This window comes from Rhea americana, unplaced genomic scaffold (assembly GCF_003343005.1).
Source record: "Rhea americana isolate MKP2758 unplaced genomic scaffold, rheAme1 scaffold_19, whole genome shotgun sequence".
NCBI lineage: Eukaryota > Metazoa > Chordata > Aves > Rheiformes > Rheidae > Rhea > Rhea americana.
This window is the reverse complement of record NW_028186038.1, coordinates 7,761,486-7,783,171: the sequence shown is the minus strand read 5'-3', so window position 1 is coordinate 7,783,171 and position 21,686 is coordinate 7,761,486. Positions and strand designations below refer to the sequence as shown.

The 21,686-nt window shown below is 39.1% G+C and overlaps 2 protein-coding genes across 3 annotated transcripts; one reads left to right on the top strand and one right to left on the bottom strand.

The window, feature by feature from the left end:
* The first annotated feature begins 1,178 nt into the window (after positions 1-1,178).
* Positions 1,179-18,952, top strand: NEK4 (NIMA related kinase 4). 2 transcript variants are annotated; one of them, XM_085302525.1, is made up of 15 exons: positions 1,179-1,427; positions 4,723-4,989; positions 6,023-6,220; positions 7,072-7,179; positions 7,818-7,972; positions 8,705-8,846; positions 9,792-10,223; positions 11,250-11,393; positions 12,299-12,436; positions 12,823-12,889; positions 13,287-13,393; positions 14,735-14,823; positions 15,362-15,567; positions 17,138-17,271; positions 17,995-18,952. In XM_085302525.1, exons 1-15 carry the CDS (start codon positions 1,371-1,373, stop codon positions 18,085-18,087), a joined length of 2,337 nt encoding a protein of 778 aa, XP_085158651.1. In that variant the 5' UTR covers positions 1,179-1,370; the 3' UTR covers positions 18,088-18,952. The 2 variants fall into 2 exon arrangements, with proteins under 2 accessions (XP_085158651.1, XP_085158650.1); XM_085302524.1 differs by having other exon boundaries at positions 1,179-1,463.
* A 578-nt stretch (positions 18,953-19,530) lies between these two features.
* SPCS1 (signal peptidase complex subunit 1) lies at positions 19,531-21,510 on the bottom strand. Its single transcript, XM_085302527.1, has 4 exons — positions 21,399-21,510; positions 20,562-20,621; positions 20,145-20,231; positions 19,531-19,716 (listed from the first exon to the last, which is right to left on the bottom strand). Exons 1-4 carry the CDS (start codon positions 21,432-21,434, stop codon positions 19,594-19,596), a joined length of 306 nt encoding a protein of 101 aa, XP_085158653.1. The 5' UTR covers positions 21,435-21,510; the 3' UTR covers positions 19,531-19,593.
* Positions 21,511-21,686: the final 176 nt, after the last annotated feature.

Genomic DNA, 21,686 nt, shown 5'->3' with positions numbered 1-21,686 from the left:
AGGGGGGAAATATCAAGTACTGAATTTTGAATTTGTAACATCTGTGGAGTGCTGTTACAAAATAATTGCAAAATTCTAAATTTACAAAATATTACAGCATGTCTCTGCTGTATAATGTCATTCTGAAACAGAAATTCAACAGCCATTTCTGTACAGGTGGCCGAGACTGACTTTTCTTCTCCAGGCTCACCTCTTTCCAGACTAAAGTTGTTATCTTTTTGATACCTTCTTCAAGGCTGTCCAGACCTTGGCTCAATTTTATCACAGCTGTAACAGAGCTGTTAGTCTCTTCAACCCATTTACCTTCCTTTCTTCAGGGACTAACTTCATCCTCCATGTCACAGGCAGGCCCCCAGTTTAGGTATCATCATTTGATGTGTGACCTGGCTAGTCCTGTTCGTGTTGCAGAAACCTCAAGTTACGGGTTTTTCCTGTTCATCTTTATTGTTGAAACTCAAGTCCGAGCTCCCAGGATCTTGCACGGTCAATACTCATTCAGCCTGGTACTGCAAGGTTAGTTTTATTTGTTATCTTGATGGCATTATTCTATCTTTTAAGGAGTTTCATCGTCTCGATTACAGCCTACATAAACTTTGAGGACTGGGAGGTAAATTCTCAGTGATAATATAGTATTCAGGTTAGAGATACAGTAAGAGGAAGCTCTTGTCAAATTTTCAGATGTAAAATTAATTAGATATTGAAACAAACCATTAACTGAAAATCTGAGAAATGACTGCCTGCAATTAAAGCCCCGCATTGGTGTTTTGCTAGTCCATGGTGCACGTGGTTGCCACAGCGGCAAGGCTATTTTGGCTTCGTGCCTGCTTGCATGCTAACTGGGAAGTGCATTTTTCTTCCTTCGCTGAACTACAGGGTTCTGTGTTTCCCATTGCTTTAGGGTATTTTCTGTTTTCCCTGCAGAGCCAGCTTCCCGAGGCGTGCAGCTGTGAGAAGAACACATCAAGAGAGGACAAAGACCTCCTTTTGAACCAGTCTGGAGCTTGTTGAACCGATTCCCTATCATGCCCAAAGGACCAAGGAACATGGGGTGTGCTTGAGCAGGCTGCGTTGTTTTTGGGGCCAGGATGAGAAGGGAAAACCAGGCCTCGACAAGGTAGGCGGCCACCTGCTTCCTGCCTCTCTCAGGCTCCCAGCCCGCTCCTAACATGGCCGCTTCGCCCACTTCCAAAATGGCTGCCGCCGCGCCGCGCTGAGACCATAGAGAAGAACGGCCGTCCGCTCTACACGGGGCGGCGTTTGCCGTCTATGGTAGAAGGGGGGCGGCGGGCATCTCTATGGCAGCGGCGGCCGCGCTGGCGGGCGGGCGGGCCCCGGTGGCACCGGCCGCCGCGCGGTGACCGGGGAGGAGGATGCCCCTGGCTGCCTACTGCTTCCTCCGCGCCGTGGGCAAAGGCAGCTACGGGGAGGTGAGCCTGGTGCGGCACCGGCACGACAGCAAGCAGGTAGCGGCCGGCGCGGGCTGCGGGGCGCACTACTGCCCCCTGTCGGGGCGGGCGGCGGCCGGGCCGGGGGGCAGGAGGCGGCGCGGGGCCGCCGCCGCCATTGCCGGGGCCGGGGCAAGGCGGCGGGGCGGGGAGCGTGGCCCGGGCCGTGACTCGCTGCGGGGGGAGCTGCGGCTGCAGCCGGCGGCCTAGGCTCCGGGGAGTGCTGTTTTGCACCCACGTACGCGAAGGCTTTTGCTAACGGTGTAAAGAAAATCCTATTTTTTAATGCAAAAAGAAAAAAAAAACTTAAAAACTGCATAATGCTGTGTTTTGAGGAGGCAAATCTAGCTTTGGGAGACCTTCAGATGGCAGGAAAACACAGCTTGTGCTCTTCAGCGCTATGTAGAAAAGGTGGCTCATGGGTTGTTGCTGTTGGCTTACTCCTTTAAGGCATCCAAACGCAGGGGATTAAAAAAAAATAAGTGAAAAACAGCTTATGGTGCTGGCTTTTGCCTCAGCAGGAGGCCTCATGCTTGATTTTATTGACTGCTCCAGCAGCTGGCAGAGTTTTGGTCACGTCGGAGTCAAAAGGGCAGCGTTTTGCTCTTTGCCTCCTGGTTGGGCACTGGAAATGGTGGATGTGTCGCCTGGCCAAGGCCGCCAAAGGCAGGGGCGAGGCGAGCTCGCAGCCCGCCTGGCAGCCCGGCCGTGCCCGGCGAGGGCGGCATTGGTGCCTCGGCCCTGCCCTGGTGCGGAGGTGCCGCAGCCTGAGGGCGAGTCCCTGGAGCTTGCTCCCTCCGGGCCGGCCACTGCGGTGCGTAACCCGGCGTCCCCGGAGAGTTGCCAGCCCTGAAAGCAAACAGTACATTGTGGTGACTTTAAACTGTCCTTGGGTTTCGCCTCTTTGTCACACTGATCCTTAACATTGGCTAGTGCCTCGCTTCCTTATCACTATTGTTTTAACCTAAGTGTTTTGATGTGTTGTACTGTGTCTTGTCTATAAATATTTTTCCCTAGCAGGATGACCAGGGTTTTTGGTCGTGGCTTTTGAATAGTGTTACATATTCTATGGAAGAAATAACATTTTATTTAAGTATATTTGCAGTTAAATACTTTCCTTTTTCTTTTCTTTTTTTTTTCCTTTGTTGGGGGGGGTCAGGTGGCTCCCACTGTTTAAAATAAATAAATCAATTTGCACACAATTACGCATCAAATATGGCAGAAGAGCGTTGGGACAGATGCCATGGGAATGTTGTTAGCATAGTATACTCATCAGAGCAAGTGTAACTGATACCAAGCTTAAAGTTATGCTACATGCATGATTTTGCATTTCAGTTTTATGTAGTCTAAAGACAGATCCTAAAATAAAGCTAAAAGCTGTTGGTTTCCATGCCCAGAGGTATAGTTGTAGTTGGCTTGTCACGTAGTGTATAGCAGCTACATTATGTTTTATCTCAACTGTAGATGATGCTTTACACAATTAGTATTGTTGTATTCCTCTTTGGGAGTTCTGCATCACTGGTTATAAGAGCTGAGGAGCTTGTCTAACACACAGCAGATTTCTGAAACAAAAATTGATGCTCAAAATCATGAAGCTCTGTTGCTTTCTGCATGATTGGTTGCCCTGATGTATCGAGGCAGTCCTCCTCAAAGCTCATTAAACATGCTGCACTTAAATTAATAGGACTGGCCCAAGAAATAGACAGCATAGGCAGTTGCTGAGGACAGTGAAACTGAATAAGTAAATATTTTTCTTTTAGATGTTTTGGTACTATATGTTCCCAGGTAAGAGTGGGGTCAGACATATACCATGACATGGGCTCCTCCCTGAAAAGCTGATGCACTGGAAGTTATTACCACAAAGTTTACATCATGAAGGGAACGAGATCAACCCTAAGTATTGATGCTGGGTACGATGAACATGTGCTAAGAATTGTGTTGTCTCGTCTTTGACTACATTTTTGATTAAAAAAACTTGGAATTCCGTAGGACTGTATTTGCACTAGTATATTAGGCAGCATAAGTAACATTTTTCTTACATAGCCTTAGAAAACTGTCATTAACACAGAAGTAAATAAATTGAGGGTTGAGCAATAGAACTTTTGACTCTCGTGGTATGATGAAAAAGCTGTGCTTCCCTGTCCAATTTGTCTTTCAGTAAGTTTAAACCTGCATGTGTAGTAACTCGTAAATGCAAAATATAGTTAGTGCTGTTTTCTGATAGTTTTAGGGCAGGTTTTAAGAAGTTTAAAAAAATCTAAATTACACCTGCTTTCAGGTTTTTGGGACAGCATTTTTTTCAATGTGCTCCTAACTGCATTGGCCCTCTTAACTGCATTCTCTTGGCTTCATTTCTTTTTTCTCATGCAGGCTTTTTTCTATTCTGACGTGCTTCTGTTCCCTAGACTTTTTGCACAAACCAATTAAGATTAAGCCAGCTTTTCCTTGGGGCTCCTCTGCCAGGTACAAGTTCTTTAAGAAAAGAATGAACAGACCTAAAAAGCTCATGAGCATTATTTTGTGTATTCCTAAGTTTAGCACTTTTGGATATTTCTTCTGAATTTGAAAATGGGGACTTCTTAATCTAACCCTTGAAACTGACATTTTAAACATTTTTTTTGTCTTCAAATATATGATCAGCATTCTTCACGTGCAGTTGTGAGATGCTATTTCTTGAGTCTCTGTCTTTCTGCAAAGAGCATAAATTTCACTTCTGAAAACTACTTTTCCTTAAACAAAATAAAATGAAAGGAGCTAGTGAAGAATAGAATAAGTCCAGCCAGATAACTTTTATCCTAAATGTTTATTGTTATTTTTCTGATGTGACTACATGCTTTTCCTAACAGCATTATATATTTATTTATTATTAATATTATTGAAACAACCTTTTTTGAGAGTAGCTGTGATGTACAAAAAGGCATTTTACACTGGTCACCTATTTAAAAAGAGGGGAAAAAATACAAATTTGAACATCAGTCAAAGGAACACATCACAAAATTCCTATGCAGAGCTTTAGTCAGGTAGACTAATCAAATTTAGTCACACCTGTTAAATTTTTACAGCATGTAAAATGTAAATAAATGTAAAAGTAAATATAAAGTATACCTGCTAGACCAATTGCAACCTCCATATAGAATACTATGCACAGATTTCAAATACTGCGTTTCCTTTAGCTCCTTAGAATTTCCTGGGGCTTCTGCTTGCTAACTTAGATCTTTTGTGATATGTTTTGTATTTTTTCTTTTTCTTTTCTTTTTCTTTTTTTTTTTTTTTACAGTATGTCATCAAAAAGTTAAATCTTAAAAATGCTTCCAGTCGAGAGAGGAAAGCAGCAGAGCAGGAGGCACAGTTGTTATCCCAGTTGAAACATCCAAATATAGTGACCTATAGAGAGTCCTGGCAGGGAGAAGACGGCCTGTTATATATTGTTATGGGCTTCTGCGAAGGAGGAGATCTGTATCATAAACTTAAGGAGCAGAAGGGCAGACTTTTGCCTGAGAATCAGGTGGTGGAATGGTTCGTCCAGATTGCCATGGCCTTGCAGGTAAAATAAAAGTACAACCTTGTAACTTTAAGATCTAGGCCTAGTTTGACTCTCTTATCCATATGAAAATTCCGTAGTTAGTCTACAGATTTAAATTCCAGTTTGGCTGGGCTAGCATCTGATTACAATGTTGATTTGTGTGTTGAAAATGTTCACAGGTCATTGCAGTCTAACTGATTTTCTCTTATAGATTAAAAAAAAAAATCGCTATCATGTTATACCTACATCTCTTATCATGGTAGATAGGGTTAACCCTCAGGGGATTTGCAGCTCAAGTCTGAAATGCTTCTCCCGTTTGAAATTTAAGATTAAATTTACAAAATGCATTAAAAAAAAAAACTTTTTCAGAAGCAGCCTGTGGGTTTTTTTGGTGTTTTTCAATGATGAATTTAGACTACTAATGCATCGTTTCTATTATATCTTATCTCAGTCGGTTGGAATTTAATAATTTGGAGCCTATCAAACTTGAAAAGCAAATGTTTTAGTAATACAGACCAGATGTAAACATTAATATCGGGAAATAAGGAAGTTAGACTAAAAATGCTATCTTAATGCTGACTGCTGTGGTCAGATACACAAAAGACTACAGTAGTCTCTTGTTTCTGCTTAATTTTTGTCTAAATACAGAGTATAGAATTAGACTTAACTAGCATTGTGTTTTCTACCAAAATTTTGTGCTAAAGGTTGTGAAATGAATGGCAACAAATGGAGGCCAGCAGAAGGTAGGTTAAAGGCTGAGCCTGAGCCTTAACCTTACATCCCTTTTCACCTGGTTTGCTGGAGATAAGGATCTCACACAGGAAGATTTCACTGAAGCAACATGGAGTTTTGTGTCTGTGCCTGTATTAGTCGTTCTGACATTAATTCACTAGCCCTTCAAGAGTGATATGCCATTCCCATCTTCGGTAGTGATATTTATGACTTTGTTGCGTTGGCATTTTCCCTCTTTCACTTGTGTTTTACTGTTCAGTGCGGAAGAACCAATTAGCAGTTGCTTATCTCTATTTAATGTGTTTTCTTTTTTATTTTTCAGTATTTACATGAAAAACACATTCTACACAGAGATCTTAAAACTCAAAATGTTTTTTTGACACGAACAAATATTATCAAAGTGGGTGACCTCGGAATAGCCAGAGTGTTGGAAAACCAGTGTGACATGGCCAGCACCCTCATAGGCACGCCGTACTACATGAGCCCTGAACTCTTTTCTAACAAACCCTACAACTACAAGGTAGAGATCGTTGATGCAAGTACTATTTCTACTTTGTTAGGCAACTTGATATTGTGTTTGTCCCACAGCATTACCATCTTGTGTATTTTTTTTAAAAAAGTTGTTATTGCTTCCAAATCTTTGTAATGTCATTGGAGTGTTTTGTTTCCCAACAAAAAGACAGAGATTTGTGGGGAACTGAATTTATGGAACTGAGTTTGCTGCAGTGAGTGAGAATCAGTAGTGTGTGATAAGTTATCACAGCCAAAGTGTTCAGCAGGCTGCCTGTACTTATCAGGGCATGCCAACGTAAACAAAAATAACAGTCTGTGTTAGACCGCTCCCCTGTATAAATTTATTATACAACAGACAGGAAGCTTTATGTTCAAAAGTATCTGTTATGAATAACAGCAACATCAAAAAATTTTCTTCAGAAGAGAGGTGAACAGTGTCACTGTGAGCTTAAAATAAAATAAGGTGAACTTGCTTTTATATACTTGTTCAGCTCTTGCTGCAGACCACATCCACCCTACCATGTTGGGTATTTACAATGAGCATGAGCTAAGGGGAAACTATTCTAATGAAAAATAAAAGATGTTTGTTCTCCAATTAGAGCCAATACAGTACTTAACTTTTTTTAATTATTCCTTTCAGAATAAACCTAGTTGTATTTGGAAGACAATATTTTAATTAATCAAAGTTAAAAATAAAATAGACTGAAGCCAGAAGTTTACAAAGGAATTTGGTCTTAGCTTACTGTCATTAATGACTTCTCTGAAAGGAGGTGACTTGGTCTGAAGGTAAAAATTTTGCAATTAATGCAAAGATCCTAAGTGTTTTTTGTTTGTTTTTTTTTTTTCCTTTTTTCCCAGTCTGATGTTTGGGCCCTGGGCTGCTGTGTTTATGAAATGGCTACACTGAAACATGCCTTTAATGCTAAAGACATGAACTCTCTGGTGTATCGAATTATTGAAGGAAAGGTAAAAACTTACCTTGAACATTTTTGTCTAGTTACAGTGGCTTTTTGAAAGTTTTGAATGTGTGAGGTTTTTTATGTGCATCATCATACATGTTTTAAGATCAGTATTTCATGGTGGTACATGATGTAATATTAGACCTAGAAAGTGTTCATTTTTATGTACTGCTAGTTTCTTGTTATACTTCTGTGTAACTTGTATAATGGTGAATTTTCAAAGTGCTAAAATGACTTACTTTCTTCGTTTGCTTTTGGTTTAAATATTGTGCAAAGAATTGATCGTGATTCGTAAGTACGCCATTTGCCTGCTTAGTGAAGTGTATTACTTGCTTTGGCATATAATGAAGTTAATGTGAATTTATGTATATATCTTTTATGTCTTTTTATGCCTATTCACAGAACATTAACTGCTGGTATTGAGTAAAAATAAGAAAAGTTCTCGCACAAAATATTTAGCACTGCTATATTCTGTTTCATGGGTAGTTAAGCTCCCTGGGTGACTTTCAGCATATGAAAAAACAGGACTATTTTTTTTCTATGCAAAGTACTTATCATAATACAATTGTTGTACAGAAGTAATCTAGCAGTAGCCCTTATTGACAAATATGTTAAACAATATTGCACTTTACTTTCCTTTTACAGCTGCCCCCCATGCCAAGGGATTATAGCCCACAACTGGTAGAGATAATACGAACTATGCTCAGTAAAAAGCCTGAGGAAAGACCTAGTGTGAAAAGCATACTGAGACAGCCATATATCAAGCAGCAAATCTCTTTGTTTCTGGAAGCCACAAAGGCGTAAGATATTTTCATTTCAGTGATTCTGTGCAAAATAATTATGTTGTTATGATTTTTGTTTTAAAACTTGTTCTGTTTTTTTTTAATAGCAGGATAAAATTAATTCTGTTAAATGTTAGTATGCTTTGCAATTACATGAACTTGTTTAGAATCTTTGAAAAATGTAGTAGACATTTATAAGAGAATGGAAACTTTTTGGCAAATGAAAACTAATTTTGTAACAGCTTGGATTGCACAGTTTATTAGCTCTCTTTTTCTCTTAGAAAAAGAAAGTTGCAGCACTGCTTTGAAAGAAGTGATAGGAAATTCATGTCCTTTCTTTGGTTCTTTGATATCCTTTATCATTTTGGATCTAAAACCAAAATCCTTTTGCTATTCACTGATCTTTAACTTACTGATGATAAATAATACGTATTTTTCTTTGTGAGAGATGGTCAGTTGTTTTATTGCTTCCAGATAACACTGATCTTGCTGCTGTGCAGAACAGGTGTGCATTGCTGCTAGAGTCTGAATAGTGCTTTTAAGGTTCTTTTTACAGATGAATATGTTGTGCATAGTCTGTTGGAAACAGCCCAGTATCTTAGGCTCTATGTGGAGAGAAAAGGAAGAAAAAAAAAAACCCCACAAAACTCACATACTCCACTGAACAGTTTAATTGATACAATCTACAGAAACATCTTAAGGCCTTGTCTCTGGAAACTGAATGACCAACTTTTCCTATATCCTTTATAGGAAAACAGCCAAAAGTCATAAGAAAACACTGGATTCTAAACTTAAAGACCCCTGTTTTATAGTCTCAGTTAAGAATGAATTTTGTAACAGGAATGTTGCACAGCCAAATCATTCCTTTGAGCAAGCCAGGAAAAATAAGGTGGTAAGATATCTGTTCTTTTTTCCAAACAGTGCATCTGCTTTTCTTAAAAAGATACTTAATTTTATATGAAATGCCTTGAACTTTTGTGAAAACATAGATCTGATTCCTACAATTATGTAAAATTTATATTAATAAAGGATTTGTGTGTAGAGATGCAAGCAAGTAAACAGCTGTGGGTCAGTAAAACTAAAGGCAGCTTCTTTGCTAAAATATGTTAACTAAACAACAGCTTTTTTTATTTGTGGGTGACTGTGTGAATTATTTTTATGCAAACTTACAGTTGAATTGGCACACAGAGCTTTTGTATGCAGCCTGGTTATAACAAATGTTTCCACACCTCTTCTGGAATATTTGAGGTCTCTGTCCAAGCTGAATTTTTGCTACTATTTGATGACAAGTAGTAATCATTTAAAAATAAAACTTTTTTTTTTTTTTTTTTTTGACTGGAAAAACTAACTGATTACAAATGAAAATTTATTTATTTTTTGAATTCTTCCCAGTGGTTAAAACAAATCTTTTAGAATGATTAATGTTGTACATACTTTATAGTTTCTGTAATATGAGACTGCTATTGTGAGTTTAAGCTCTTAATGTTGAAATACTGAATGCATGTGGTATATTGCATCTTGAAAATCTACTGGGATTTATTGGCTCTTCCTTATGAAAGAGTCAAGGGACTGACTTTTCCTTTGTGGTCCTGGGGAAAAGTGGATGTGCTACATACAGACCGCATCTGCAGATGGCATATTCCAGGCAAGGCTTTATATGTATCTCTTTAAAAGTATGGGTTGCGGCATTTCTGAAGCTCTTAGGCCGTAGGTAATCATAATTTCATTAGAGTTTATGTACTCTGCTGTATTAATGATGTTCCTTAGGTGCTTGGAGTATTTTTTCATATATGCATAATACCTGAAAGATAATTAATTTTTTTTCTTTTAATTCGAGAATGAAGAGGAAGAGGAATGCATCACCAAATGTAAACCCACCAAATTTTGTCCCTCAGAGAAACCACCTGCTGAGCTGGGAAGAAAACCAAGCAATAATGATTTGAACAGCATGGGAGACTCATTAGCTACAATTAGTAAAGTGGATATTGATATCTTACCATCTGAAAAGAAGACTTACGGAAGTGAGAAGTGTAGTAGCGAGCATATTCCAGAGGATAATGAAGCAAAGTATTTCAGTGTTCCAGGGAGTTCTAAAACAGCATACAGTAGATCACTGGTTAAGGAGGATGGACTGCAGCAAAAAACAAAGCAAGCTTTTAAAGCTGAACTTGTTGAGTCTAGGCAGTCTGCTGTTGACGCTATAAGTAACGATGATGACGCTTTGAAACTCCTGCAGCCTGTACCAAAAGACCAAAAGCAAACTGAACTGGTAATGCACTTATGCTTATGTATACTTTGAAGCAGTCTTAACTAATAGCCAGCTCTTAAAATATACAGAGCTGCTGCACGTAATGGTTATCTATCACAGTAGAATACTGCTGATGTAGTTACTGAGATGCTTAAATAGTTACGAGAGCCTAGGCTTCAAATTTGCAGAGGCAACGTGCTGCAGGAATTTTAGGGCTGGAATCTAGGTGGTGAGAATGCTGTCCTTATAGGAAACAAAAGTTTTCTTTTTCATCTGAGGATATAAGTTCTTGCCCTCTATGTCCTAAATAGGCCTGGCTAATCTCTTGTGTTAAGCCTGGTACAGAGCGGGGGCTAATAGGAATTGGAATAGACAGCCATTCAAATCGGGCTCCCACAGGCTTCTCTCCAGCATTCATGACCGTTTAGTGCATTCACTAAATGAGTTGGGTATATGAATGGTGGATTTAAGGTTTTTGCCAATTTTATGGAACCTAGTGTTGCTACTTAAAAGTGAATTTAACATATTGGCCTCTGTATGACAAGGTTGGATGGAATTCTGGTAGGAGGTGCTAAGTTTGCCAGGGAAGAGAGGATAGATTAAGCAACTTTTGGAGTTGCTTCCTAATTTATTTCTTGTGCACTCTCTCTCACCTTCTGACTTCTTTGTAATCAGAAATTTAATGAAAATATAAACGAGCTAAGAACAGTGAAAGGGGGGGAGTGGAAGAGATTGAAGGGAAGCAGGCAATGGAGAGAGGCATAAAAGAAAGGAGAAAGAAATAGTAATATGGAAGCGTGAAAGGTTTCTCTTTTTCCTGTTGTAATTCAAGTTAGTATGTATGTTTAAGATTTGTTAGCTTAAAATGCTGGTAGAGCAGATCTTTTTTTCTAATTATCAAATAAGAGTTGATTTTGGTTGCAATTGTGATACAATAAGATAAATGTAGTCCAAATAGTAAAGTGACTGGTGTTGATATTGTAAGAAGTGTGTGTGTGTTTAAATTTGGAAATGACATGCCTACATTTTGATAATTTTGCTTGTTAGGATGATGTCTGTCGTGGAACTTCAGGAGACCCGCTGGAAAAAATTACCTCTCACTTATGTCCTCATAGCTCTGTCCACGAGCCCTCTCTCTCACGGCAGCGACGGCAGAAGAAAAGGGAGTTGTCTGAAGATTGTTCAGAGAAGGTGCAGATAATCAAAAATTAATTTGACTGTTGAACATATTAATCCTCTATTTTTCTTCTCTTTCCAACTGCTGCGTTTTTTTTTTAACTTTAAAAAATGGGATGTATTTTTTTAAAAAAAATGTTTTATACTGTTCCCGTGTCATGTGCATCTGTGTAACTTCATTGATAAGAATATGCAGAACACTGAAAATGTCCTTTCTGGGCAACCTATGTAAATCTTTAGAAGTGTCAGCAAAGCTCACAGGTCTGAGGTGGCTGTGCTAGATGGTCATAGTGAAACACAGTGAAGTGTTGTCTTTTGTCTTTTGCCTTTGCCATGCTATAATTATTTCCAGAGATTTCTATCAGGAATTCTCACCCTGTCTCTCCTTGTCAAAAGATTCAGCAATTTACTGACTGTGCAGGTGAGGCCACTTGTAGTGAATAGCAGATGACTGTACTTTAGAACAGACATGCATAGTGGCTGTCCAGAGTCTCTGAGCACAAGTTCTGGGAAGAAAATCTTTTCCCTCTCACATGCGCATAAACCAGGGCTCCTGACTCTGCTTGGTAGAGGGACCTCTTTGGGGAATGGTATTAGCTATGTAAGCAGAGAGAAGAATGTGATTTGTTTGCAGTGTGATATCGTGCTGTTCTCTTGTGTTTTGCTGTTTGAGGATTGGGGACAGTTGTTGCAGTCACTGGCTAAAAAAATAGTCTGGGAGGAGGAAAGATGAGGAGAAGAAAAGTGTATGCAAGCAGAAGTGCAGGGAGGGAGGGATGAAATGAGGAGATGTGAAGAGGTAACAGTAGGAGCCAAAAACTCTGCCGTCTAGTTTTGGTATGCGAGAACGATGACTTATAGATTGTGGAGTACTTCCAACTTTTAATGAAAGTATAAATTCTACTCGCTTCTTTTTCAAGTTCAGAGCAGTTGCTCCTCGACCTTTACCTTTTCCTTCTGATGTGAATGTAAAGACAACACAGAGCTGTGCAGAGCATGCTGCTGAAGTCTCTGAATCTGTAAATAGCACCAAAACCAGTCAAGCTGCCATTGCAAAGGTTAGTACTGAATGCTTTGTAAGCATATTTTTGCCTCTTGTTGCTTCTGAGAGGTTTGATCCCTAAGAATATGCACAGTGAGTAAGGAAACGTAGCACAACTGTCTCTCTAATGGAAATCATGTCCTGCATCTGATCAGTGCAGTCTGATCTGAGAAGCTTCCTTACTGAAACAAGCAGGTCAGAAGCTCCTTTTCTGCAGTGCTTGTTGGCTGTGTTGTTGACCAGGTCCATTTTGTAGTAAGTCATAGGGCATTTGTTAGCTAATTGGAAGACCTACTCTAGTAGTGCTCTCCTGCGTGTTCAGTTAAAGATTTGTTTTGTAGGTGATGAATAACAAGTGATTGTGAAAATTGCTAATTAATATCAAATTAACTTATTTTAAAGGAGCGGCCCTTGTCAGCAAGAGAGCGTAGGAGGCTAAAACAGTCTCAGGAAGAGATGGTTCCCTCTGGTAATTCTTATGTTTGCATTCTACATATGGAGGCTGGTAACTTCTCTGTAAAGAAATTCTAACTTGCTCTTTGTTCTTTGTTCTTCACTAACTTCTTCAAAAATTTGTGCTAAGGGTCTAGTTCTGGTGTTGAATAAAAATTTCTGTTATCACGTCCTTATTTTTCTACTTCTTACTCAGTTGCATTTGGCTGTGTTCAGTGGTGACAACTTGCATTTGAAATGCATGTGAAGTGCAGGATATGCACCTTTCAGATAGAAGCATCAATGTTTTCTGTTAGCAGAATGCCTACCGTCTGTCTTCTGCCAGATGATAGACTTTCTTTTGCATGAGCATGAAACTAATTCAAAATACATGCAGTTAAGTTATAAATATTGTAAAAATGTCATCCTTTCAGTGATTCCAGCAAGACGAGCATCAAATAGTGCACTAGTTGAAGCAAAATCACATGTGGACAATCATGTTAAAGTTGCTCAGTCCTCATCAGATGCCAGTGTTTCTCAGGTAAACTAGGGTCATCTGTTTTTGAAATATTTAAATGTAGGCACAATTTGAGAAGAAAATGGTATTAGAAAATTTGTATGTGGAAGAACTTCTCGGTCAATAAGAATGCAGTTTTCTACAGATGCTGCTGTAGAAAACCTAGGCTGGAGTATGGATCTGTAATCCATCTTTGTGCTTGGCTAGATCAGCTGAAAATTCAGGGCTCGCCACCCATTTTCACTCCACTTGTCAGAGACGAAGACTCAGCGGGATCTCACAGAGGGAGCTAGTTGTTACAGACTTTCTAAATTGAAGGGTTTATTTGTTTGGTTATGGGGAAAAAATTTATCCTGGACTGCATTTTAGTTATAGCTGAATAGTCTATTTTATATTACTGCTATCTATACACTACCTTTAGCTTTGTACATTTAATTTTGCTTTGGTAGAGGTATTTGAAAATTATTTTTTAACTGTAGTCCTGTTAAGCGCATGCCTTACTGTCAGTGCTTAAGTGTATGGGTGCTAGATGAAAAATAAATAGTTTCTGTTAGTATCATCTCTCTTGTCTAATTTAAAAAGTCCTTTTTAAGATCATGAACGCTGGGGAGAAATCTCCTGCAACATCAGGGAACATTATTAATAACAATAGACCCAGAAAAAAAAAACCAGCAAAGAAATTTTAGTCTAAAATCTCAAAGCACAGGCTCTGCTTTCCTCAGCCTAGCACTTGCATGGAAAAGGGTTTTGCATGTTTTACCTACATGTGTATGCTTGTAACTGGTAAAATCTAAATGCAGAAACCTCAGCTGCATTCATAAACTGAAGTTACATCAATTTATTACACACTAACTACATGTGCATGTGCTAGTGATGTTTTTGCATATTGTGCTACGCACGGAACACAACTACAGAGGCACAAGTAAAGGCTTAGTTAAAGTCTCTTTGTATGTTTTAGAGAATGTTGGGAAGTTAGTGAATCAATAAAATAATACTTAAATACAGTTTTAAAATGTGTGCGTGTAAAGATAATGGCTTTATAATATAATCAGGTAAGAGTTGACAAATATAACCAGTTTAATTGATTTTAATAGAGGCATTTGGCAAATCATCTTTGTGGTTAAAGCTGCAAGACTGAGATGTAATACTAGCTCAATAAGCATTTCATAAAAATACATTCATAATGTGGTGTATATCAGCTTGTATTTAAAACTGGAAGCTAAAACTTTAAAGTATTATCAAGCTAGGTCAGTAGAAGTATGCTTGATGAAAAGCATTTTTCCGTGTAAGAAAAGTAATTCATGCCATGCAGATAACAGACAAAAATGCTAACTCTCAGAAGTAATTTATTCCCTCTTCACTTAGAAAAAAAGAAGAACCCTTTGCCTGTCTGATGATGAGTTAAGCTCTTCCACAAGCTCTACAGATAAGTCTGATGGAGATTCCAAGGAGAAGTAAGTATTTTGTTTAATACCATGCAGGAGTGTTTATCTGCTCTACTGGACCTTGACTTGGAGTGTAAGAAGTCTGATCTTTACATAGTGAGTGATGTTGTGAAGAAGCACATGTTAAATAAAGAAAACAAGCTCCATTTGTTCCTCTGTGAGCTTTCCATGCTGAACATTGATTGTGTGCCTCTGTTTTGTTTTTTTTTTTTTTTTTTTTTTGGCAAGTGAAGTTTTCCAGGAAATCAGTCTTCCAGCATCAAAAGATGTGTACTGTCAAGATGCATTAAATAGCATGCATTCCATAGATGCCAAATGTTTTTTTCCCACTGTGACTGAGGCTGAAATGCTTGTTTTGGATTTTGTCAATGCAAGCAACTTTTCAAAAAATATCCTCTGTTGCATTACCACGGTGCAGCCACGCACCATGGTACCTGATAGGATTGGGAATTGTTGCTATGTCAAATGTATTGAAAGTCCTCTGAATGCAAGATGGAAGTTGCATCGTGAGTGGTGACTGAACTGCATCTTTTTCTCCTCTTACTAGAAAAGGCAGTATGAATGAAATGAATGATTTGGTGCAGCTAATGACTTGGACACTGAAAATGGACTCCAAGGAGAATTCTGAATGCTGTGTAACCTCATCTCCAGCTTCAGAGTTTAAACTTCATAGGAAATACAGAGACACTTTGATTTTGCATGGAAAATCAACTGATGAATCAGAGGGATTCAAATTTGAAGAGTTTCCTTCAGGTCTGTTGCTCTGATACTTGATTAAATGAGTGTTTTCAGCTGCTGCTTACCAAAGAAAACCTGCTAGTGGACAACAGAAGGCAATCTGCTCTTATTTCTTGTTAAATCTCAACAATACTCCTAGAAGTAATTAGCTTTCTAAACAACTTTCTTGTGTACAGAACTGTTCTAGTTGTGATTTGCTTGAAAGTGAAAGGAGTATGTGATCTATGCAATTATTAATGAGGAGAGACAGCTGGTCTGCAATATGGTCTTTCACCATGTGATTTGTACTTAGCAGCTCCAAAATGAACATTTAAAAGTGATGAGTATTTTAAAGTAAAAATTTTAAGGCATCCAAATGATTTGAGAACTATGAAGCTTTGTGGATTGTGATTAAAGCTGAAATTGAACTTGAGGCACAAGCCAGCATTTAAATACACTGGAGGTTTATGTGAGTATAGAAGTCCATCCTCACTGCAGATCTTAGAGAAGCTAATTTTTCCCTACAGCAAGAATCAAATCACTTTCCAAAACTAGACTTTAAATACATGTTTATATTGCAAAAACAACAAAAAAATTATAGCTGCCGTGACTGCAATTACTGTGCAAACCAGAATGTAACTGGAAAAGCTGAAAGTAAGGTTTTTGAAGTTTCAGATCTTTTTTTGCTCGTGTGTTCTAAGCAACAGAGATTCTGCTTGTAGCCATTCTGTTGATCAGCAAAACAATGAGAGTTCTGATGTTGGTTCTGCATAGCTAGAAATAAAATACAGTGAAAGATTTTGTTTCTAACGTGCATAGATATGACAATGTTAAAGCTACAAACTTGAGTGGTAGGGTTTTCTTCCATCAGTTTTTCTCATTGTATTCTTTATATTATGTATAAATAGTAAGCAGCTACTTACTGCCATTGGGGTTGATGGGACAGGGCTACTGCATTTCTGAGCTGAAACTTAATTAGATCCGTTATTTTGTTTTTACAAGACAACCCAGCCTGTGAAAGGAGATGCTATTAATTGTTGGTGACTTCACTAAGTAAAAAGAAAAAAAGAAGAAAAAACTAGTGCGCTCAGTTCAGTTGCTAGTGGAGGCTAAAATGACCATCTTTGGCAGTTTCAGCTGAGAAGCAAAAGATTTAAAGGCTGTTGAGAGAAAGGGGAGATGGTAGAACTGTTACCATTTGCATTTATACTGATTAAACTTTTCTATCTATCTTTGCTGAGTGACTGAATCATTTTTAAAATGTTTGTATGGTGTTCTTCTCCTATGATTATGCAGAATTATCCAAATATCATTTCAGTAAAAACTGATGTACAGGAACCAGCTGAAAACAGAGACCTAGTTGTGCAAATTGTATCTACATGAGACATTGTACAGTACAAAGTCTTAGGAGTCAGCATCTGTGTAGTTCTGATTGACTGTGATTGTTGATTATTCTAGCTTGTCAGTTCAGTTAGACCTTGTTGTTCCATACAAACCATCTCTGTGAAATCTTTCATGATACTTAAAATATTGTCCCATATGCTTCCAGGCATGAACTGTAAAAGTTGATTATACTGAATGTAATTATTATGGCTTTTTTACATAGGTATGCTATCGGGTCCTGAAAAGATTAGGAGGATGGTTGAAATCCTAAGATCTGATGTGGTGCAAGGTTTGGGAGTGAAACTTCTTGAGAAAGTGTATAACATCATGGAGGAAGAAGATGAAGTAAAGCGAGAGGTGAATGTCTTGCATATTGAATTTGTTTGAATTCTTATAAACCCAGATAAATGAGCATTTTTTTTTTTAAAAAAAAAAAAATCTTTTAAGATACTATTACAGTGGTGCAAACCTGGACCCTCTCAAACCTTTAGTGTTCATATAGTCATTGGCAGACTAAGGGTCTAAGTATATTGTCATTTTCAGTCTTTACAAAGTTGAATCTGAATGCAGACTAGGTTCAACTATAAGTTGTCCAGGAACCAATGGAACTTTAGAATTATATCATAATCCTTTAATTTGTGAAGAAGCAAGGAATTTGAGTACTTTTATGCTGTTGTTTCTCTAGTAATTTTTTCCCTTTGGACTGTAATTTGTGTCTTGACGTTACTTGCATCGTTTCCCTTATGTCCAAAATGGAGAAACAGATTGAATATCCATTCTTGTTATACAAATGAGCAGTAATTCCAGCTCATTTTTTAAAAAATGGTTACAAATAAAATACTGTATGGCCATATACAACCGGTAAAGATATGACTTGTATTTACAATTGTCAGATAGGATTTGGAACATCTTTTACCCTCAAAAATTCTTTTCCATTTATCTCCCCTTGCATCTTTGTGATCAGATTTCATGATGCGTCCAGTTGAGTGCTTTGCTGTTCTTTTGTTAATATTTTGGTAGTTCTCATTTGTTTCTATTTTTTTAATGTAAAGTTTTTTTTTCTCCTTGTATTCTAAATAGCTGCAGTTGCGGGAACATATGGGAGAGAAGTATGCAAGTTACAGTGTGAAGGCACGCCACTTGAAGTTTCTTGAAGAAAATGTGAAGTTCTGACCAGTTAAAACTTTTCCCTTAGAGAGAAGAACAGAGTTTTATAGCCTGTTCAGTAGTCTGGACCAGCATATGAAGCATGTTTATCCTTTGACTTCCTTTGCTGGAGTAAATGGAATGAGCTTGGAAAAAGCGTTACAGCATTAGCTGCAATATTCTCCATGTTAAAGTATGAACCAGGCTATCACTTTCTCAGAAGAGGAACTGTATGTTTAGTTCTTATTCTCTTAATGAACTTTTAGAGAAGTTTATTTTATAGATACAAAGATGGATGGATGGATACTAAGTTTTCTATATAAAGTAGTGTCAAAAAATGGTGTTTGGGTTTGAATTAGTCAATGATAAAGCGGTTTGGTATGGTAACATACTAAATACAGAAATCTCTGCTAAGGTTATAGTGTGCTAGGGTATAAGCTATTACAGCAACTGTCTATGAAGGTTTAGCAGCAGGAAGAAACTATTTTTTTTCCACCCAAAAAGCCCCTGCAGATTCTGTAAATTGCTAATGTAAAATGCTAAAGGAGTTTGCTGTATTGCTTTCAAGCACAGTGACTTTGGCCTTAGCTTTTGCCTTTTATTGCTGAGGCAATCACAAAGGAGTGAAAAGCCCTTAACAAGTCTTGAAAGTATTTGAAAGGAGCAGCTATGGTTACCCTCATTGTAGCAGGAGAGTATCTCTTCCCCTTACGAGTACTTACTCCTTTTAGGAATAAAAGTGTCCAAGACCAGGGCCATTCAGTCAAATAAGTTTGTCTTATGTTACATGTGTAGTAACACAATCTGACTGAGAAAGCACGTGTGTTCTTTTTAAAGAATAATTAAGTCATCAAGGGAATTGAATTTGTAAAATAAACTTTTAAAACCACAACCTGTCTCCTTCCCTCCCTTTACAAAAAGAGATTTAGCTTAAATATCATTAGTCCCCTCCCATAGGGGCTGGAAGTTAAGTGGTCAAAAGGTGCAACAATTACTACCTTTTACATGCTAAATGCTCAGGTTTCAAGGCTTCAAGAGCTACAGCTACTGTATTATGCAGAGTCAAGATTTTTCTCTGCACAGGTGAGTTCATTTTTTAGCCATCTCCTATCCTAGAATAGTTTCCAATTCTTAACAGTTTTCAAAAACACAAATTTGGGGGCAAAAGGGAAAAAAAGGGGAGGTTGTTCATGCTGTTCTGTCACAAGTCTTGTAAACTGTCACTACTGATACTTCTAACTAGTAGTATATAATAATGTTTTAGGTTATAGCAATAACTTAGCTATACTTTATTTAATGCTTTCTAGGCCAGTGTTCCTTTTCAGAAAAATATTTGAGCCAGATATGACCTCATTGAAACACACCGGCCAAATTTATAGAGCCTTCGTGCTCTCCACAGCTCTTAGTGTACTTATAAACCAATAAGGGGAAAAAAAAAACCAAAATATTATGCCAAAAAGCATTTCCCAGTTGAAAGGTATTAAAAATTTAATAAAGCTAAATGCTACAATGTAACATGAAAAAACATATCCTTTAGCTTTTAGTATGTCTCTTTGGCTTTCTGTCTGCTGGCTTCTTATCTTCCGTTCCCAATTCTTGGACAGGTAGCCACTTCAGAGGATTGCGGCGGTACATAGGCCATGGAGGGAGCGTTAGCTTAGAGAAAGGGAATAAAGTTGAAACATGTAAGTCAAGCTCTAGATAGGTGTTTTGTGCAGCTACTATTCCACAGGAGGCTGCATCGTCCTTTTTATCAAGGCTAGCAGTCTGACTTCAAATGAACATTTAATTGAAGTGGAAAAACAATTCAGGGAAGGTAGTACTACTGAACTGCAGTATTATCTAAAACGTGACAAACATTTGGGAACAGGTAAGTATTGGCTTGTAAGGAATATACCATGTTGACTAAAACAAGTACAGGACTATAGGACCAATGTGTTCCACAGGTCACAACAAAACTACGAGTTCACTCTGAGTTACAAGGCAGACCTTAGTCTGTGCTAGCACAAGCTCCTTGGTTTAGCTAGCATTTTGAGTTAAACAGAAAATACATTTTCTAAGTTCAAACAAACAAAAACACTTACCAGACATGATAAAGCAAAACCAGCCATAACTATATAGACTGTCCATCCAAACTGCTCAGTGATGTATCCATAGATGAAACCAATGACCTTTCAAAAAAGAAAAAAAATCCTTTAAATGTACAGGAAAAAATAAAGTCCATGATGTGCTATGACTAAGTTAGAGTGGGAAAGGGGTGGGGAGGGCAAAGAGTTAAGAAGAAACTTAATCTGGGTTTTTCAAAAGCCAGATTTCACATGTCTTTCTAACATTGTTTTCAGAATTGCAGGCCGACAATAGAACTAAAAGAAGTCTTTTTCCATGACAGCTCCTCTGATTTTGCCTAAAACTTTTAAGTGATCCAATTAAGCCAAACTATCCAAAACAGTCTCATAAGATTGATTTTTTTTTGTCATGATCTGTAGTTTTAGTATACTTACTGCAGAGACAAGAATGATTCCTTGAAAAATCTGTTCTGCTAACTTTTGGCCCTTGTAGTCCTGTGGAAAGAGATCTGTTGGTGAAAAAGTTCATGTTTAAGTGCCCAAATAATTTATTCGTGCCTTTTTGAGCACACATAATCTAGTATGCACAGACTCCCATAGCTATATTGCAATATTTTTTTTTGGGGGGGGGGGTATCATCCTGTTAGTGGACAATACAGGATGGCTTCCTCTTTCTTGGAAAGAGCCATTACACGCTTCCAATAAGGGACCTGCTTTTAGCTACTTTATGTACTGAATTGTATTCCTACATCATAGAGATGGTTCCTCGATCACATGTGACTGGTCCCAAGCTGCACTAAAACTCCTGTTCCCTGATCACACAGCATACCCTGAAGGTAAAGGCTGCTGAGCAAACTACCTAAGCACCCGGTAAGACTCGCTCTAGAGCTCGCCAGGGCTAAGACACGGAGCCCGGTTTGACCGGTGGCACAAAAGAAGCTACGTGACGATTTTAATGCTGCGTTTAGGCAGTCGGCAGAAAACAAGTTCTTCGTCATCAATTCCAGTTAACACAAACCATGGATTATGCCGGAAAAAAAGCAAACGGGAAAGCCCCGAGCACATGCACGAGACTACGTGCACGTCTTCTACATTCAGGCGAATTTAGGAGACGCGGCTCGTTTCTCCTCGGCTTCTGGCCGTGCCCAGCCCAGTCCGAAAACGCAGCGCGGCCCCTGCGCGCAGCAGCATCCAGCGCTCCGCCCGCTAAAGCGCCGCCGCCGCGACCCGCCGAGGGAGGCCCCCGCGGCCCAGGCGCGGCGCGTCCCCTACCATCTGCGTGGGGATGGAGCGGAAGATGTCCAGCATGGCGGCGGCGGCGGCACCCCGCGGCCGGGCGGCGGCGGCGGAAGGCGAGCGCTGAGGTGGCCGGAAATGGCCGCTACGCTCCGCCCCGGCGCTCGTCAGTCGCCCCGCGCCACCGCCAGCGGACGCTCGGCGCGGCGCTCCGTCTCCACGGCAACGGCTGCCTGGCGTGTCAGGACCCCGCACTGCGGGGTCCTCGGCCGTCGGCGGCGAGGCGTCCCAGTCGCCGCCTGTCCGCAGTCGGCGCCGCCGGCG